The sequence below is a fragment of the Pseudorca crassidens genome, chromosome 15, assembly GCF_039906515.1.
Source record: "Pseudorca crassidens isolate mPseCra1 chromosome 15, mPseCra1.hap1, whole genome shotgun sequence".
NCBI classification, from domain to species: domain Eukaryota; kingdom Metazoa; phylum Chordata; class Mammalia; order Artiodactyla; family Delphinidae; genus Pseudorca; species Pseudorca crassidens.
In genome coordinates this window covers 82994875-83014439 of record NC_090310.1, presented here as the reverse complement: position 1 = coordinate 83014439, position 19565 = coordinate 82994875, and the positions used below count along the sequence as shown (strand labels likewise).

At 44.0% G+C, this 19565-nt stretch overlaps 2 protein-coding genes across 4 annotated transcripts in view; one reads left to right on the top strand and one right to left on the bottom strand.

The window, feature by feature from the left end:
• Window positions 1-19565, bottom strand: part of RTF2 (replication termination factor 2) — a 40533-nt gene that overhangs the window by 8322 nt on the left and 12646 nt on the right. The gene's annotated exons all lie outside the window — the stretch shown is intronic.
• Window positions 1921-13848, top strand: LOC137208099 (beta-1,3-galactosyl-O-glycosyl-glycoprotein beta-1,6-N-acetylglucosaminyltransferase 7). 2 transcript variants are annotated; one of them, XR_010935458.1, is made up of 3 exons: window positions 1921-2052; window positions 9129-9224; window positions 13059-13093. XR_010935458.1 is itself a non-coding variant. In XM_067708570.1 (3 exons), the coding sequence occupies exons 1-3, from the start codon at window positions 7224-7226 to the stop codon at window positions 13280-13282; spliced, it is 1290 nt and encodes a 429-aa protein (XP_067564671.1). In that variant the 5' UTR covers window positions 7170-7223; the 3' UTR covers window positions 13283-13848. The 2 variants fall into 2 exon arrangements, 1 of the variants encoding a protein (XP_067564671.1); XM_067708570.1 differs by lacking the exon at window positions 1921-2052 and adding an exon at window positions 7170-8193 and having other exon boundaries at window positions 13059-13848.

Sequence of the window (19565 nt, the reverse complement as noted above, 5' to 3'; positions counted from 1 at the left end):
ATGAAGGAATGAGAACATGACCTAAAGAAATATTTCAAACCAGGATGAAAGGGAGTGAAATTTTAAAGCCAAATAGCTCCTCTAGAAGGTCATGAACTTCACACTCCTTACAACATGTGAGAATGCCCATCACACCACGTAAAGGAAGGAGAAAAAAAACTTATGCTAACCTAAAAAGCAGAAGAAGACAGCTCCTTTTTGGCTTTAAGAAACATAAAACACCCCACTGTATTCACAGCGCCTCTTTTGTAATTTACATGTTTACGCTCTATGTCTGTTTTATTTATTAGGATTTTGATCTTTCAAAAATTTTAGTTGAATCACATCAGTATAAGGAGCTGATGCAGGGCTTCCCTGGCGGCGCAGTGGTTAAGAATCCGCATGCCAGTGCAGGGGACACAGGCTTGAGCCCTGGTCTGGGAAGATCCCACATGCCGCGGAGCAACTAAGCCCGTGCGCCACAACTACTGAGCCTGCGCTCCAGAGCCTGTGAGCCACAACTACTGAAGCCCGCATGCCTAGAGCCCGTGCTCCGCAACAAGAGAAGCCACCGCAATGAGAGTAGGCCAACGCTCACTGAAACTAGAGAAGAGTAGGCCCCGCTCACTGAAACTAGAGAAAGCCTGCGTGCAGCAACGAAGACCCAATGCAGCCAAAAATAAATAAATAAAATAAATTAAAAAAAAAAAAGAAGCTGATACATTAAGCCTGTTTTTTTGTCCATTTATTACAACACTCCGTTCAGCATGGCTGGTTTTACTCTGTGTCTCCCTTAGAGCTATGGGAGTACAAAGCTGCACGCAGGCAACTCTCTGCATCATTTTCTCAGGTTCTTCCACTGCTTTTTTCCAGGTTAAGCATGTGAGGTCCAGGTGAAATCCAGCGCCAATCCTCTTCCCCCAGGGACGGACCTGCCAGGCCAGTTCAGCAGCACTCACAGGACAATTTAAAACAAGCCCTCGGGGTTGGGGCAGAGTTGGAGCAACACTTCAGCAGCTGACAGGGTGGCCTTTCCTTTCCTGACTCTTGTCTGAAAAAATTAGTCTCTCAACTCACAGAATGTGAACAACTCCATGCAAACATATACACGGTCTCCCCACTAAAAGGCTGCACGGACCTGTTTCTATATAAAAGGCACACATGTCACACGTGTAGCAATGCTGCGTCCCCTTAAGACTAAAGAGACTAGGTTCTAGCTGCCTAGTTAAGAAATCTTTCTAGGGCAACAGCAACATCTGTTCTGCAAAAGAGCAACAGGTATCTCGAGTCACCGCAGCAGGTGAAGAAAAGCTGAACTCGGCTGACTAAATAAAGAGCTCAGGTGTCTGGACACCCACGAGGGTGAGAGTCTCTGCAGGGTGTGATTCACGTCTCTTGGCTTCACTATTCTCGACAGACACATCTGGGATAAACCTAAAGAGAGGTCCAGCGAGCGGGAGGACCTTTTAAACTAGAAAAGGAAGGATGTTAGGAGGAAAAGTATCCATCGGAGAATAACGAAAGGGAGTCATTACTAACCATGCACAGACGGCCGCGGGAGGACGGGGCACGGCAGGGCGCACCTGCCTCCCTGAAGTCAGGCCTCTGGAGAGCCACACTGAAGCACTCCGAATGCTACTTAGGAATCAAATGAGATTTTTAAATGACTTTTATTTATCCCTTTAATGAAAAAGTGTCCGATAACCAAACCTAGCCTCCTACTTTTAAAGACATTTAAAGAATTTGACCCAGGACTGCCAGGATTTCATCCAGCTTTCAGAATCCAACAATTACCCTGCGCTGCCCTTCACCTGGGCTGGGTGTTTTCTGCTGTTTGTTTTATAAGGCAGGGGGCCAGCCCTGAAGAAATACGCAGGTTCTATTTTCCAACCCATGCGTCAGGATCAACAAGAATAAAATCCTCCAGGGATGAAAGGGTAACAAAACCTGCCAAGCAACTCTGTTCATGTGATTTCAGCCAGAGCCACAGCAAGGAAGCAACTGAAGGAAAAAAAAAGCCAGGCTGGGCACGGACGCGGCCAGGACCTCTACCCCGTATGCGAGCCTCTCCCGGTAAGTGCTTCGTTAACTATGCAGAGATCATGAATGGCACAGGCTGAGCAGGTCTTATTACTAAAATATGTTTTTCTGTGCCTCCTCCATGGTTTTAAAATAGAACTATTGGAATATCAGTAATTTTATAAAATGCAGAAGTAGCAGGCATCTTTTCCTCTCAAAAAACTGTCCTCTAATAAAAACGTTGTTTTTGTTGTGATTGTTTTAAATAGATATCCTAAAATGTAGTTTTCCCCTTCACATCAAAGTGGCTGAAGAAACGTATACACATTTTAGGAATAAGCATGTGTGATTAAGACATCTATTTTACTGGACAGCTCTGACGGTCTGAATTCGAAATCAGTCTAACTACTATGATAAAGCTCAAATAGTTCAAGAAAAAACTGTTAACTTGTAGGGTGCTCTGGACATCATTCTGAGCCCAGAGACGACAAAAATAACAGACACAAAATTTTCATTGCTGCAGCTACAGTGACTTCTTTGGTCTGAGGGTCTCACTGCTCCGGGACTGGCGGGTACCGAGTAGCCCCACCCCGCTCAAGCACTGAGCACTGCCCCGGGCCAGGCTGAGAGGGAAACGCTCAGCCGTCTGCTCCACACCCCTAGCCCAGTGTCCTCATGAGGCAGGTACTATCATACACCCCCATCTGCAGTCCAGAAAATAAAGACTAGATTGTTTAATCTGGTTAAGCTAATGTTAATACTCTAAAACAGTAATAGTCTATAGAATATATGGCAAAATATTACAAGTTCATCTTTAAAGATGCCCATTTTCTATTTACTAACAAGAATTACCTTTAAAAAAAAACCAGAGGGACTTCCCTGGCGGCGCAGTGGTTAAGACTCTGCACTCCCAATGCAGGGGGCCAGGGTTCGACCCCTGGTCAGGGAACTAGATCCCACATGCATGCTGCAGCTAAGAGTTCACACGCCACAACTAAGGAGCCGGTGAGCCACAACTAAGGAGCCTGCCTGCCGCAACTAAGACCCGGTGCAACCAAATTAAAAAAAAAACAAAACCCACAAAGTATAAAAGATTTAGCAAAATAATTAATTTATCCAGGATGTTGCCAACTCCCCCTGAAAAGCCTATATAACAAATTAAATCCCGTCATAACAAATTCAAAATGACTGCCCTTAAGTGTTCTAGTGGCAACACATAGTACCAGACCCATATTGCTGACTTCTGTTCTTGGTTGTTAAGGCCTACAGTAGGGGCGGTGGGAGAGGGGCACTACAGACAGATAAAGAAGGCAGAAAAGAAGAAGGAAAACATGCTTGCCGGCTCTCATAATTAGGATAGTAATGTATTTTGAAACAACTCCTTGGCAATATTTTATGCTTGGACAAAAACCTAAATAAAAGGTAAAATAATTCCATTCTGAGAACTGTAACTGGGAATCATCTGTGATTTCTAGTACCACGAAACGGAAAAAATTTTAATACCATCCTTAACCGTAACTTTGGTAATTACTGCTACCGAAAGATATTCTACAAAATCCCTCGGATGTCATATGTCCTCAGTCAACTGAACGTGTAATCTTCAAAACATTATTCACTGTCTGGAAGCTATTCAATTCTACTGTACACTATACATATTTTAATGATGCTACTCACTAAAGGCTGCAGATATGAGGAGCTAAAAGATTATCAAAATATATAAGGGCCAGGAAAGATAATTTAAGGAATGACACTATACGAAAAAAGCCTTAAGATGTTCTCTCACACACACAAAATAATAATTTTAGAAATCATTTGTGATTTCAGTAGTACATGAGAAAATAGAACACTGGAATGGTAAAATAATGGGTCTGGTCTGAATAAAGAACTTTTGTATCTGCTCCATGATATATAATGATAACTGCCACTCTTTCTAAAGTCTTTAAAATAAATAAAAATTTAAACATTTTGTGGAGGAAAAAAATTGCTCAATAATCAGTAAGACTGCACTTTTTTTTAATGGGCTGCATGTTCCTCTCACCTGGAAAACATCACTTACATTTCTTGGAAATTAATTTAGTGATAAAAAGGCACATGTTTAACAATTACAGTTTCATTATGACTACAAAAGTTGATTTCACATTATAGCAACAAAACCATGACAACAAATCACCAAGAACTGAAATGTCTGCAAAGCTGAAAGTGATGCTCATCGTGACTTAAAAAGGAAAAACTGCCAGGCCCTAAAGAGTTGATTCCTGTGGGAATTTTCACACTGTCCACCAGAAGCAGGTTAAAGCCACAGCAAGAACTATGTAAAATTCAGCAGCAGTGGAGTCTCCAAAGGCTTCATTACAAGGCTGTCCTGACTACCTGGAAAAGCTTGTACTGAAACAATGAAAATAAAGCTGGTGACCCTTCCCACAACATGGCATTCTAGCCACACCGATTTCTAAATTTCAAAGTGAACCTGAGCCAAAAGGAAGATTTAACCAGGCAACTGTGAGCACTGCACTAACAGAACACGAGGCAGAAAGGCAGCAGATTAACTGTGAGCAAGCTCCTGTGCCTGTCTCTCTATAAATAAGGGAGGGAAAGCATTTAGCCAACGTATTGCCCTGAAGGACAACGGACTACACGTGGGATGTGTCTTCACTTAATTATCATAAAACACTGAAAATACCCAATCCCCTGGGCTCTGCATGGGGTATATAGTCTGTCAGTGAAGTGGGGCTAACATTTCTGTGATGAGACCAGCATGTTTTACACTTTGACCATAAGCTTAAAAACAACAACCAAGACAACAAACCAAAAAACCCCCCAAACCCCCTTCCCATGCAAAAGCTAAACACAGGAGAAAATGTAACGAACTATGGTACATGGTTTACCTTTCACCAAAATTCTTAACAGAGAAGCAGTTAAAAGCTTTATTTTCATTTCAAGAAGGTATTTCCGTCCAACTGAATTTTTGTTTTTATGATACATGTTGTGTCTATTTTAGAGACCAGATATGAAATGTGTTAATTATAATGATGACTGTGCTTATAAAAGGTATTATGTAATTTATAAAAATGCCTGTAAAATTATGCCATAACGTTTTATGCTGGGGGCAATCAACATTTACCGAACCAGAGTAAAACGTAACCTGACATATTTGGGCAGTGGTTGTTTTATTTTTGAAGCATGATGGGCAAAAAGAAACTATACAATGAAAATAAATACGTTTTTAAAATCCACAATCAGCATTTACAGTTTTTATGGGCTCATAGTTTAAGAACACAGGATAACTCAAAATGCTGCCTTGTTAATGCTTTATCCAAATGGCATTTGCAATAATGATGTGGAAAGGTAAGGGCCTAATGTCAAGTCTGAGATAAACACTGGTCAAAAGTAAATGGGGGGCTTCCCTTGTTGAGTGTCCGCCTGCTGATGCAGGGGACACGGGTTTGTGCCCCGGTCCCGGAAGATCCCACATGCCGCGGAGCGGCTAGGCCCGTGAGCCATGGACGCTGCGCGTCCGGAGCCTGTGCTTCGCAATGGGAGAGGCCACAACAGTGAGAGGCCTGCGTACCACCCAAAAAAAAAAAAAAAAAAAAAGTAAATGGGTTTTTAAAAACAGGAAGTAGGGGGACTTCCCTGGTAGTCCAGAGGTTAAGAATCTGCCTTCCAATGCAGGCGACGCGAGTTCGATCCCTGGTCGGGGAACTAAGATCCCACACGCTGTGGGGCAACTAAGCCCACACGCTGCAACTACTGAGCACAAGGGCTACAACAGAGAGCCCACGTGCCACAACTACAGAGCCCATGCACTCTGGAGCCCTCGTGCCACACCTAAGACCCGACGCAGCCAAAAATAAAACAAATAAATATTTTTTTTTAAAATAGGAAGTAGGAACAAGCAATGATGTGACTTTTTACAGAGACCTAGAGACAAAATTCATAAACAAGGGAAAAAACTACTAACAATATAGACATTTTACCTGATCAATTTTCTTCCCTAAATTCCAAAGGATGGTCTTTGCATGCCAACAATAATTAATTAATTAAAATACTTCTTCATGCATCTCTGTAGAGTTCAAGAGAGGAAACTAAATTATTGTCAAATAATTTTATTAGATAAAGATATCTTGTTTTTAATCACTGAAGCCTTCTCTAAAAAAAATTCATAAACTCATTTCAACAAGTTGAATTATGTGATCGCAAAATTTCTCTTGATTTGTTGTTTTCTTTATTGGAAAGATATATTCTCATAACACGATACAGAATAATGGCGTAAGATAAATTCTGAATAACGCCGAACAGGACAGTATCTATGTCCAAAACAAATATTTGAGATTTTTATCTGCCAATAAAAGGGCAATAACACATGAAAATTAGTCATCAGGGAAATGCAAAGTTAAACCAAAATGAATTACCACTATGCACCTATTAGACTGGGTAAAGTGTTTTAAATTGACCATACCGAGTGTTGGTGAGGATGTACAGTAAATGGAGCTCTCATACACTGCTGGGGGGAATGTAAAATGGCACACCCACTTTGGAAAAAAACCTGGCAATTTCTTAAGAAGTTAAACATATACCTGTATGCGAGCCAGCCATTTCACTCTTAGGTATTTACCCCAGAGACACAAAAACAAAGGTCTACACAAAGACTTGTGCACAAATGCTTACAGCATCCTGTAATATCCTAAAACTAGAAGCAACTTCAGTGTCCTTCAACAGATGAACAGATAAACAGATTGTGGCTCGTCCATTTCATGGAATACTGCTCAACAATAAAAAGGGAAAAATGGTGATAAATGCAGTGATGTGGATGAAATCTTAAAATCATTATCCTAAGTGAAAAAAAATCCAGGCAAAAAAGTACACACGTATAACTTTGTTTATATAAAACTGTAGAATATGCCAACTAGTCTACAGTGACACGAGCATATGAGTGATTTCCCAGAGACAATGGTGGAAGGAGGATGGAGTAAAAGGGGTCCAAGAAAACTTTTAGGGGTAAAAGAAATGATTGTTATCATGACTGTGGTGACAGTTTCATGAGTATACACATATATAAAAACTGATCAAATCATACACTTTAAATACGTGTACACCAATAGAGTTAGCAGGGACGGGGGGGAATAAAGTTAACAACACCCTAAATTCTGCCTGTTGCTCTTTTAGGAAGCTTAGAGGAAAACATTTTAAACCATGGTAATAAGAAGGCGACTGGAGCTCAAAACATGAGCCAGCTGCGAGCCACAAAGCCAGGTCTTCTCGTGTGCGTAGCCATTTGCGTCTTCATTTTTCTTTATTTAAGGAATCCAACTCCTGAGGAACCAGAGGAGGAACCCACCTACCCAGCAGTAGTGGACTGTGGCTTTTATCCAGATGAACTGTGTTCAGCTTTGTTTGAAGGGAAAGAGGTGGCTCCCCAAATTGCAAAATTCTGTAAAAACCCTCACGGATCTGAAATACTTGCTCATTTACACAGGCCAGGAAATTGTTCCAGGATATCCCAGGAGTTGCATTTCATAACCAGACGACTGTCTGCAGAAGAGGGCACCTTCCCTTTGGCATATATTATAACTATTCATAAGGAGCTGGCTACGTTTGTGCAGCTTCTCAGAGCCATTTATGTGCCTCAAAATGTTTACTGTATTCATGTTGATGAAAAGGCCCCCAAGAAGTATAAGACTGCTGTGCAATCCCTGGTTAATTGTTTTGAAAATATTTTTATTTCATCAACGAGAGAGAAAATGGCTTACACTGGCTTTAGGAGACTACAGGCAGATATTAATTGTATGAAAGATCTAGTTCATTCCAAATTTCAATGGAACTATGTCATTAATCTTTGTGGACAGGATTTTCCAATCAAAACTAACAGAGAAATCATACACTACATCAGAAGCAAATGGAATGGTAAAAATATAACTCCTGGAGTAATCCAGCCACCAAGCATTAAATCCAAGACGAGTCAAAGCCATCCCGAATTCACCCCTGAAGAAGATATCTATGTACCTCCAAATGACAGATTCAAAGATGAACCACCCCATAACTTAACAATTTATTTTGGAAGTGCTTACTATGTACTAACAAGGAAGTTTGTGGAGTTTGTACTAACAGACACCCGCGCAAAAGACATGCTTTGGTGGTCTAAAGACATCCACGGCCCAGAGCGACATTACTGGGTAACTCTGAACCGACTGAAAGGTAAGAACAATCCAGAAAAACAGTGTCTGTTCAGGCCAGGGGCAACAACAGGAGAAGTGTAGCCTTAACTGAAGATTCTGTTTCAGCTCTTTGCCTTGGTAAACAGCTCTGCGTTCTGTAAGACCTTCCACTGGGGTAGTCCAGGAGGGTCTTTGCTTTTGGGGATCTGAGGTTTGCCGAGAGCGCGCCGTGTTCCCACAGCAGGCTGGCTGCTTTTGCTCCCTCTCCAGAAGGAAGTACCAGCACTGTGCATCTCCTCAAATAGAGCCTTTTGAAACTTCTGAGCACAGATCTTTGGAAAGTTCTTCCTTTCTTCCTTCACTTATTAGATACTGCTGGATACCTACTAGTGCCAGGTATCGTGCTAGGGGCTCGTTAAGAATGGAAAATATTAAAACTAGTAATTTTGTTTGTGGCTAATATGATACTTCAGATAGGTTTTCTTAGAGGTAGAGGGAAATCTGATGCACTACTTTAAATGGGCTTATTTGCTCTTTCTATAAAGCTGATTGGCTCTTATTGCGAATGTGGCTTCAAGCTTGAACAGCTAAGCGAATCAGTCAGTCCAGGCGACAGTGCAAACAATGAAATCCAGCAGAAATGGGTTAGGAGCTTTTTAGAACCTCTCACATCCACTGAAAATCCTTTCAAATCACCCCCAGAGAGCTGCTGCGGAGAAAACGCGATCCAAAGAAACCCAACATAACACGCTGTCAATACTAGGTGAGTTACTAGGGATGGTGGAAGGGATGAAAAGTGAAGTCTAAGCACAAAGACGGAATACGGGACCTCGCTCCAGCCTGATACTACCACAGGTGCAGCACACACCCCGCCCCCAGAAGCGTTACCTTTCATCAGATGAGAACATGCATTCTGAACAAGGCTGGGCTTCCCCTTCATCTGCTCACTGTATGCCTGCATGTCTTTTCCCTTAGATGCTCCAGGTTCCACCCCAAACACTGGATGGGAAGGAAATGTTCGAGCCATTAAATGGAAAAACAAGGAGGGAACTGTTCATGATGGCTGCAAAGGTAAAAACAAAACCCAAGGGGGTTCTCTGGTGGCCTAGTGGTTAGGATTCTGGGCTTTCACTGCTGGGGCCTGGGTTCAGTACCTGGTCTGGGAACTGAGATCCTGCAAGCCACGCAGTGTGGCCAAAACAAAAATAAAAACAAAACCCAAGCCACAAAACGCCTTCAAATTTTATAAAAACTGTACAACTGCTGCCTCGAAAACAGTGGGAGAAGACTGACAGTCATGTTTACTGCAATCTGGAAGAATTAGTGATGATCCAACTAGCACGGTGTCAATTTTTAAAAAACTTTCCTTTGAATTATAATATCCAGACAGAGAAGTAGACAAATTCTAAGTATTTGAGTCGATAAATTTTCACAAAGTGAACACACAACAGGGCTGCAACTTTTAAAGTTTTAAGATGAAAACACATGAGCTATCTGGCTTGTCCCACCTGCTCCTAGAATTCAAACCCTAACATTTATTTAAAATGAGTTCTCTGTCTCCCTGGGTCTCTTTACTAGAACAGACACCTGAGTAACACAGGTATATGCTCCTCGGTGGGGTCAGCCAGCTGCCCCCATACTTCTTACGCAGTTCTTGCTGAAAAAAGGTCTCTTTGCTTTGCCCTCAGGAGATTCTCCCTGAGGGACTGTGAATTCTTTTGCCCCTTTGTCTTGTGTGCCAGAGGTTTTAGTGACCAGGGCAATACACAAAAGCCAGATCTGGGGTGGAGGAGAGGACATCTCTATTCTGTGAAGAGTCTGGAAGAGAACTAGCTGGCTACAGAGCAGCTCTCAGGTGCATCGGTTCGGGGAAAACACCTCCGGAGTCGAAGAGCTAGAACTTGGCTCCCGGGAAGTTATCCGTGCCTCCTCTCTGGGGCCGGCGCTCTGCACCCCTGAACCCCCAGGGTGAGCAGACAGTCTCAGGGAGGAAACGATGGATGACAGACAATTCGCAGCATGATACGGACGAGTCCAGCAGAAAGATGGCAAGTTCTCTGGTGTACTCCGGGGAAGGAAAACAGAGTGTGCTTGACGTCTCTGGGGCCACAGCTGGTGGTGGACAGAGAACGCGGGAAGACTGGAGCAAAGCCGTGTGTGAAGGCGGCTTCGGCAGAGCACGTGCTCTCCAGGGATACCTGGGCCCTGCGCTGTCTGTCTACAAGCAGCTCCCTAACCACCACGGGAGCTACTACAGAGATACATACCTATTTTCACAAGGCATCTGGGTACAGTCCTCAGGTCTGAATACAGTATATCAGATAATGCAAAATAAACTAGGTTCGCCCAGTTTCCAAGCTGATTTAAAGACTGATCTAAAAGAAACAGGTTGTGGACAAACAAAAAATGGAAAATCTAATACCAGAACAGTTCAAAGACAAACAATTCCCGCTGCCATGTGCACAGCCATCCTCCTGAACAGGTACCAGGTCAGAAGGACTGGAATAATTTTCTAGTATTTTTTAAAAGGTAGATATGATTCAGCTAGGGGGATAGTCACATAGAAAGAAGGTAACAGTTAAACGACAGACTAACAAACAACCCTGGCCTTTCTTCAGACAGTAAGTGGCTCACAGGGGTTGACAGGACTGGCGGATAAATGCTCAGAAAAGGAGAGGCTCAGATTCTTCCTGAAAAAGTGATTCACCAATGGTATATAAGATGTCATGGGGCCTCCCTGGTGGCGCAGTGGTTGAGAGTCCGCCTGCCGATGCAGGGGACACGGGTTCGTGCCCCGGTCCGGGAAGATCCCACATGCCGTGGAGCGGCTGGGCCCGTGAGCCATGGCTGCTGAGCCTGCGCGTCCGGAGCCTGCGCGTCCGGAGCCTGTGCTCCGCAACGGGAGAGGCCACAGCAATGAGAGGCCCGCGTACCGCAAAAAAAAAAAAAAAAAAAGATGTCATGAAGGGTTGTGGCTGTCAATGATAAAGTGATTCCAAATTCTTAGAGTAGCAAAATCTGAGTATTTTAATAATGTTTGCAAGAAAATCTAGTCACTGCGAGTCTTAACGAGAATCATTATTCCCTACAAGTAAACACTTCAGAAAGTTCTTGCCATCACTAGCTTCACTGTGCAAATGGTTCTACTAGCAAAGCAGTACAGGGCCAACCCTGGCCAGCATTCAGTCAGTCCCGACTTAGGCCAAGCACTGTTGCAGAGTCTGTGGTAAACCCTTCTGGAACCCGGCTCTGGGCCTGCTGTCGATGCTCACAGCGATATGCAGGTAGAAACTATCATTATGCACACTTTACAGACAAGGAACCCCAGACTCAGAGAAGCGAGGTCACTCCCAGAGTCACAGAACGTGGCACAGGAAGTGGCAAAGGCAGTAGCAGAGCTGGGTCTCAAACCAGGTGCGGCTGCCTGATGCCACGCCACTGGGGGGGCATATGGCCCAGCTCTGCACACAGTGCAGAGCCATCCCATTGCTATCAGCAACAAAGAATTTGTTTATTTTTAATCACCAAAACAGCATTAACGCAATTCTGACAAAGTTCCATTTATTTGTGTTCCCTTCTAGTTCATACGTACATAAGCTATAGAGTATGCAGTTACGATCAAGGTGCAGTTGATTCCTCTTTCACTATGTCCTAAGCTTTTCATATTATCTTCATATTTACACTTTCAACTGGTTAAATGTAATACTACTGAGATTCTGTGACATTGCACCAAGAGTCTATCAGTTAAAAAGATTCTGATCATGATAACAGCTTTCACGCATATAGTGCTTACCATGGGCCAGTTCTAGGCCCTTCACTACACGAATGCACGCTTAGCAGGGAAAAGATCCCTTTTGATTTTTTTCAGTCTTACAAACAACACTGGACATTTCTATGCATGCAGTTCCAACTCTTTTAAATAATATTTCCTTAAGATAAGTTTCTGGAAGTAGGATTACAGTATCAGCATGGGGGAGAGAGCATGGCAGCACTGAGCAGAGAAAAGAGCAAGGTCTCCAAAACGGACAGAAATTTCCCTTACACGCAAACTGAGCACTCCTGCCTCTGCAAACTGAAGGTGATGACAGAAACCACCTCCCAGTGTTGGTGGGAGGATTAAAATAGAGTAGGAGGGGGCTTCCCTGGTGGCGCAGTTGTTGAGAGTCCGCCTGCCGATGCAGGGGACACGGGTTCGAGCCGTGGTCCGGGAGGATCCCATATGCTGCAGAGCGGCTGAGCCTGTGCTCCGCAACGGGAGAGGCCACAACAGTGAGAGGCCCGCGTACCGCAAAAAAAAAAAAAAAAAAAAAAATAGAGTAGGAAGAGTCAAGCACAGTGTCAGACACATAAAACGTGCTACTGAGTTCACCTCGAAGGAGTCCAATCAGTACTGGATCCAAACTAGAATTCCAATTTTAATTACTTCTATTTATATCAAACTCACTCTGCAAAACCAAAAGAAGGTTGAAGCAATAGAAGGTTGAAGCAATGTGTTGGTTATTAAAACCAACACAACTCTTATGAACTACCCACAACCGAGGAAAATAGTTGAAAAGTTCATGGAACTTAAAACAGCAGCTATCAGAATTTAGGTGTTATCTGGCAAATGATGGCTGTTACGTCCCCCTCGTGCTCATGACTAGCTAAAATTCTACAGTATTCACCTAAAGTAGCCATTAAACATTTCAAAAATCACTAACCAAACAAATGAAAGCTTCCCTTCCATCATGAATTCAAAATTCAACATAAAAGCCCCTGTCAAAGAGATCATGGAAACCCCATTTAATCTGAACTGGCATGAAGCAGAGAGGCCTTACAGATGGCCTTAGAAGTGCATCACTTTTCCACGTGGATGTAAACTGATGAGGAAACAAAGGCAGCTAAGTTTCTGTGTTCCCTTTGCAGGCCACTATGTCCAGGACGCCTGTGTGTATGGACCAGGAGACTTGCCCTGGATCATTCAATCACCTTCTTTGTTTGCCAACCAGTTTGACTCGACCGAGCCTCTTGTGGTCTCATGCTTGGAGCGGTGGCACAGACTTAAAGTTCTAGGGCAGGCGGAGGTCCCTGTGGAACCACACTGGCATTTCAAACGGGAGAGTCATTTTAATATGAAATTGAACCGCTGAGCTGGAAGTTATAGAGAATGTTTGCTTTCTTACTGGTATAATTCTGTTTCCCTAACTTGAAATCAGAGAACATTCAACCAAAAAGAATGGGAAAATAATTCCTTGACACAAGTTAGTCCTGAAATGAGTTTAGAAACGTGCTACCAACAAGACTCTGCTATTGACTATAGGCCACTTTTACGGCTTTGAGAAAGAAATCACAAGAGAAAAAATAACTCAAAGTCCCACTGGTGACTGGGTAAGTATCCTGGAGGCTCGACTGCCTCACTTAACAGCTGCTGAAAATCAAAGTCCCCCAAACACTTAGATTCAGGCTCCGGTTAGAATAAGAACATATCTTGTCTTAAAGATATACTACTGTGGATGAGATTCTAAAAAAGAACAAACTCCCACAGAAAATGGGAGAAAATATGCTTATCTCTGGCTGGGAACAATGTAACTTTGTTCTGGAAATCCTAGAAAAGCATGGAAGAGTCTATTTCCTTTGGGTAAAATAAAATTCTGGAGTTGAAACACAACTTCCTACAAAGGCCGCCCTAGGTCCCTGCAGCCGTGCAGCTGTGATGATGCAGTGGTCTACATCTGCACAGTCTGATACCAGACACAATCACGGGGAGAGCTGGGCATCTGAAACGTGGCTGCAGTGGCTGATTAAGGGAACCTTAACTTTTAAAATTTTAATTAATTGAAATCTAAATAGTCACATGTGGCTGATGATTACCATACAGAACAGCACAGGTCAAAGGCATGAATGGTCTGAATTCTCTCTACTCACAGATTCAGGTCTGCCAAAAGTCCGCGAATCTTTGTTGTTTTGTCGAGGACTTTTAATATACTCTCTTTCTAAAAAAGAGCTCACGGCGTCATACAAGGCTGGAAATATACAACTATTAAATAGCACAACTTAAAACAACTAAAATAAAGGAAAAGCAGGAACCACAGGAGAGGACACTAAAGAAATAAATGGATAATTCAAGGGCGAAGTATAACCCCTCAGTGAACTGACGCTTCCCAAACAGAGAAATGAAATGAAATCCACTCAATGAAAATAGCCCTTGAAAAGCACGAAAACTACATAGAAGGAAAAGAGGCTCTGAAAGCACAGCCCACAAATCAAACCCAAGCTACCCACAGCATATTAAAATCTCTGCTTAAACAAACATTGCTTCCCCAAAGATACGTAATCCCAGGGAGAACACACAGTAGCGGGTTAGGACCGTCAGAGGAGGGCATGAGAGCCCCAGACAGCTCGGAGCAGCCTCCCCGCGCACAGGCAGACACACAGCTCACGGCCGTGTTCCGACTGGCTGTTCCGAAAGCTCAGGTTCACCACAGTCATGTCCCTTACGTTTCATCACAACCCATTTGCAAGTAAGTGCACACCCCATTGCATTTTTAAAATTAAATAAAATAAAAAATAAAGGGGAAGCTTAAATCTTTTCAAATTACTTAAAAGATAAGCCTTCCTTCATCTCATTTCAACGTCAACTCACAGAACCCAAATACAAACACATACCTGCCCTCAGAGGGCTCAAACATTATAATGGAAGAAGTCATCTCAGTGAATCCTCTCAGTAACAGTGAGATAAAATAAAAATAATAAAATAACTTAAAGGCACGGTGGAATGAAGCAGCATGAGATTCAGGGAAGCGCAAGCTGGGTTTCAGTGGAGCGTCAGGGGACAGGCCAGGGAGGCCAAGGTAAAGCAGCAGGCTCCGTGGGCATCGGAACCAGCAAGAAGCTGCTGCTCTCTCCAGCCTGACTCAGCCTCTGGCTGTACTCATTCATGAAGTAAAAGAACAAAATTAAATCATGTGTAAAACACGTCTGAAATACATTGCTACAAACTGTAACTTAAAGGCAACCTTGAGGATAACAGGGATACTGAGATGATTCCTCTAACTTTCTGGGGAACAGAACCTTCTTGCTAACACGCAGTCTACTGTTCAATTTTTCTATTGTATTTTTCTTTCATGTAGAAGTCTACAGCTGCCTGTGCTGTATATGATTTCTTGAGGCTTAATATTCACAAAGACCATAAAGACAGTAGAAAGGAAAAGCGTGAAGGAGGCTGGGCCCGAACAGCAGTATTTGCCAACCGCTTTTGAAGAGACCCCCTTCCTTATTTTCTCCCCTTTCCACTCCACCCCCTCCATGACAAGTACTCAAAACAAACAAACAAAAGGTATACGAGTGTAAATTTTTGTTTCGCTTCTGACTTTAAACACCGCACTCACCTGTCACAAAGCCTAAATAAATGAAGCCAGAAGGCTAGCAAGTCAAACACTGCTGCCCACACCTCTAACGCCCAGATCAGCTTCTCAAGCTTTACTGTGCATACAAGTGCCCTGGGGCTCTTGTTAAAACGCGGTTTCTGATTCTGCAGGTCTGGGGAGGGGCCTGCGAGTCTGCATTTCTTAAAAAACAAAAATCTCCCAGGCGATGTCAATATTCGCAGGACCATGGACCGTGTTTTGAGTAACAAGCACATCATTTATTTTGCAACCTGTGATTACTCCGATGTGTTTCTTCTTGTTACAAGAAGGGAAGAACATAGTGGGGAATACAACTAATTTTTCGGCTGGTGCTTTGCTGACAGTGAAAACAAAGAAACCTAGCAACTACATCTCTTTGGACTCTGTTTACTGAAATCAAGTGTGCACACCATGTGTTTTAGACACAGAACCAGAGCTACTTCAAACCCTGGAGTCTCTTCTAGGGAACTGAAAAGCCAAATGTCGATGGAACTACACAGGGAAAAGCAGAGAACGTGCACACCCTCAGTATCACGGAGGTTCCTGACACTGTTCTTTTTTTTTTTTTTTAATATCACATTCTATCGTGTCTGTTTACTTGTTTATTCCTTTCTGTTTCCATGGGAAGGTGTCTTCCTTTTTTTGTTTTTTCCTTTGGCCGTGCCGCGCAGCATGCAGGATCTTAGTTCCCTGACCAGGGATTGAACCCGTGCCCACTGCAGTGGAAGTGCGGTCTTAACCACTGGACCGCCAGGGAAGTCCCTGACACTGTTCTTATGATGTTGGTTCCTCTAAATTTCAGACATTACGTAAAACATGAAAATATTTGCTTTAGACTTTGACACTGTGGCCTTATCTTCCCTCATTCACATTTTCACGATGCACTACAGCTCCTGAAACTGCGCCATCACTCTTCCTTTTGCTGGTTTGGCAGAAGTGGCTCCTGTTCACCTCTTCTTCCCGGGCGTCCAGCTAGACTATAATCCCCAGGCTCCTGCATGTAGCTGTGGTCACGTGACTGAGTTCTGGCCAACGGAATGTGAACAGAAGCATTAAGTAGGCCTGGCCCATAAAAACCTCCTAAGCTAGATGCTTCCTTCTCTGTTCCCATCAGCCAACTGAACGGAGAATACTCTAAACACCAGAGGAAGTCAGACCTACAGGACAGAAGAAGCCTGAGTCCTTGAGTTTCCCTTAAAAGAAAGCTGCCTAACCAGGAGCTCTCACCGTTCTTAGCCACTGGAATTGGGGGGCTGTTTGTTACAGGACGTAGCCAACCTTGACTGATATACTTAGTATTACTAAACTTTAGAGACCTGAAATTAGAAGTACGAGCTTGATTCCTAATGACAGTATACGAATTTGTCATTGGATTTTTTCTTCATTTAAAAATGTCATTGTTTGGAATTTGGGTCTAAAAGGAAAGCGTCCAAAAATTTACTACAATTCCTTTGTTTTACATACTAGAATCTGAAGCCCAGAGAGGTGAAGTGATTTATACTCCCAAGCCAGCCAGTGCTGGTGTGTGAACCAAAACTGATATATATCAGGCTCTCAATGTCGGTCCTGTGAGTGCCCGAATGAATGACTCCCACTCAAGTGTGCCACTGACTGACTGTCCCATGCTCTGATTTTCTAAACTGTATAGTGTTATCAGTTGAATTATGCTCCCCCCGCCCCGGCATGTGTTGAGGTCCTAATTCCCAGTATGTTAGAATGTCACCTTCTGCAGATGCAATTAGTTAAGGTGCAGTCACTAGTGTGGACCCTAATCCAACCCGACTGGTGTCCTTATAAAAAGGGGAAATTTGGACACAGGGACAAACTCCACAGAGGGAAGACAATATGAACAGACACAGGGAGAAGAGGCCACCGACAACTCAGGGAGACAGGTCTGGAACAGATCCTCCCCTCACTGCCCTCAGGAAGAACCAACCCAGCCAGCATCATGACTGCAGACTTCTAGCCTCCAGAACTGTAAGAAAATAAATTTCTGTTAAGTCACCCAGTTTGTGGTACCTGGTTATGGCAGCCCTAGCAAACTAATACACAGAGTATTCAATCTAGCTATGTTTCAAAGGCAATTTTTAAGGAGATTATACAAGTGAAAAGAGTAAAATATTACTCTTCTGATAACAGATTTATTTTTAAGAGAATTTTGTCCCTGAGGTGTTCCTGGACTCCAGCCAGGGTCCTGTCTTGACTGCAGGTGGTCTCAACAGCCCTGGCAGCCCCCATTAGGAGGCTGGAGGAGCCGGTGTCCGGTCCTCAACTGGTCTTGGCTTCTTGCGCAATCCTGATGCAGTTGCTTCCCCTTTCCTCCTACTTCCTTCCTTTCCCTTGAAGCGCTCTACGTAGACTTTCAGACGTTTACTAGCACTTTGTTCCCAGACACCAACAAAATGATTTCAGAGTTCCCTTGCAATGTTGCATTTCCATGAAATAAAATCAACTTCTCTGCAGAGCTGTGAGCAGACACTCCTATTCTGCTTCAAGTCTGTCAAGATGGTTACGGATGCCTGGCGTCAGCCAATGAAGGGACAACTGCACGCCAATCTAAGAAAGTTATCCCTGTGGGTCGGGGAAAGAAGCCTGAGTGCTTTCGATCCCCGAGTCCCCCAGACCTGCCTGCCCCTTAGAATTATTCCGGGAGCTTATATGAAAGTGGAACTCCGTGCGGGCTCCACACTAACCCTGAAGATGCTCACGAGGGGTCTGAGGTGGGGAGTGGGAACTTAGCAAACCACTGTGGGGATTCTATAGTGCAGCTTGGGTTGGGAACCACTGATTCAGGACACTTGGCTGCTTTAATAAATTTCAGCTTCATTTCTCACCTTCTCATATTTATATCCTTTCAAGTAAATTTCCTCAGTGTGCCTGCGGATGTGTCTAACACTCAGACAACGCCTCGCGCACTATCTGTGAAAACACGCACACACTTGGACACAGAACAAATGCGAGCGAGGTTCCTTTCCTGCTCGCAGGAAGCCCAGGCCAGCTGAGCCGTTTCCTTCACGATACTTCTCTCTCAGGCTCCTTTTCCTCACCTGCTGTCAGATTCTTGCTCTTGTTTAGTCTTTTCCCTCTGCCCATACTGCACAGACCTACACCCCGCTGCTCCCCAGGCGCTGTGCTGCTGCAAAGGCGTCAAGGGCCGCCTGCTGCATGCCCCCCGAGCTGCCCCTCTGCCTGGCAATCAGAGCTTCCGCCAGCAGTCTGACTCACATCTCTGGCCTCTCCCTGCTCCTGAGCGGCTGGGCCAGGACTACATCTTGAGGCCCCATCTTCACAGGCTGCCCCGGCACTTCCTCCCCTGAGTGTGACGGCTGCTCTCCTCTCCCACACATTCCCTTTGCCCACAGCGCACCCACCATCACTGACAAGGGCGTCTCTCAAACTTCAGGCGTTCCCCTGCCTAAGGTACCGTCAGTATCTTAATATTTTTCGTTAAATCTACCCATTGTTTTTACTTAAATTTACTTTAAATGTTGACTTTATATTCATACCATATGTATAAAAACAGTACCCCTTGCCATAAATGTAAAGAAAGCATAAAAATGCAGAGAACACAAACATATCTCTCGAGGCCCTGCCTGCCAAAGCTCTGAGCGTAAGGTCCGCTCTCTCTCGGGAGATCAGTGAGATGTATTAAAACGATCCGAGGACCAAACGGAGACTTTCTCCACAAGGCAGGCAGGCACACAGGCAGAGGGTGCGCCAGAATGGGAGCTACCGTCCTGCTGTGCAATGTCTCACAGGGGCGTCTGGGGTCCTGTCTGTGGACCCCTCACACCAATTCGCCTATGCCAGCAGCCATGTCCCACTCTCTGGGAAAGCCTGACCCGTGAGAACATGCTCTGCCTTCAAGGCCTAGAACAAATGTCTCCTCCCATAAAGACAATTCTCACCAGCACAGCCAGAAAGTTCTCTGGCCCTTCAACTCCAGTAGCATCCTTACATCCACTTGGCAACTGGCCTCAAAAAACAAAACAGAATATGATTTTTCATGTAACCTGATTCCTGCACG

What these genes read in the sequence shown, in the direction of transcription:
- LOC137208099 (XM_067708570.1), top strand. Translation starts at nt 7,224, where the DNA reads ATGAGCCAGCTGCGAGCCACAAAGCCAGGTCTTCTCGTGTGCGTAGCC. An exon ending in AACTCTGAACCGACTGAAAG is followed by an intron (nt 8,194 to 9,128) that starts GTAAGAACAATC and finishes CTTTTCCCTTAG; the next exon opens with ATGCTCCAGGTTCCACCCCA. An exon ending in TGTTCATGATGGCTGCAAAG is followed by an intron (nt 9,225 to 13,058) that starts GTAAAAACAAAA and finishes TTCCCTTTGCAG; the next exon opens with GCCACTATGTCCAGGACGCC.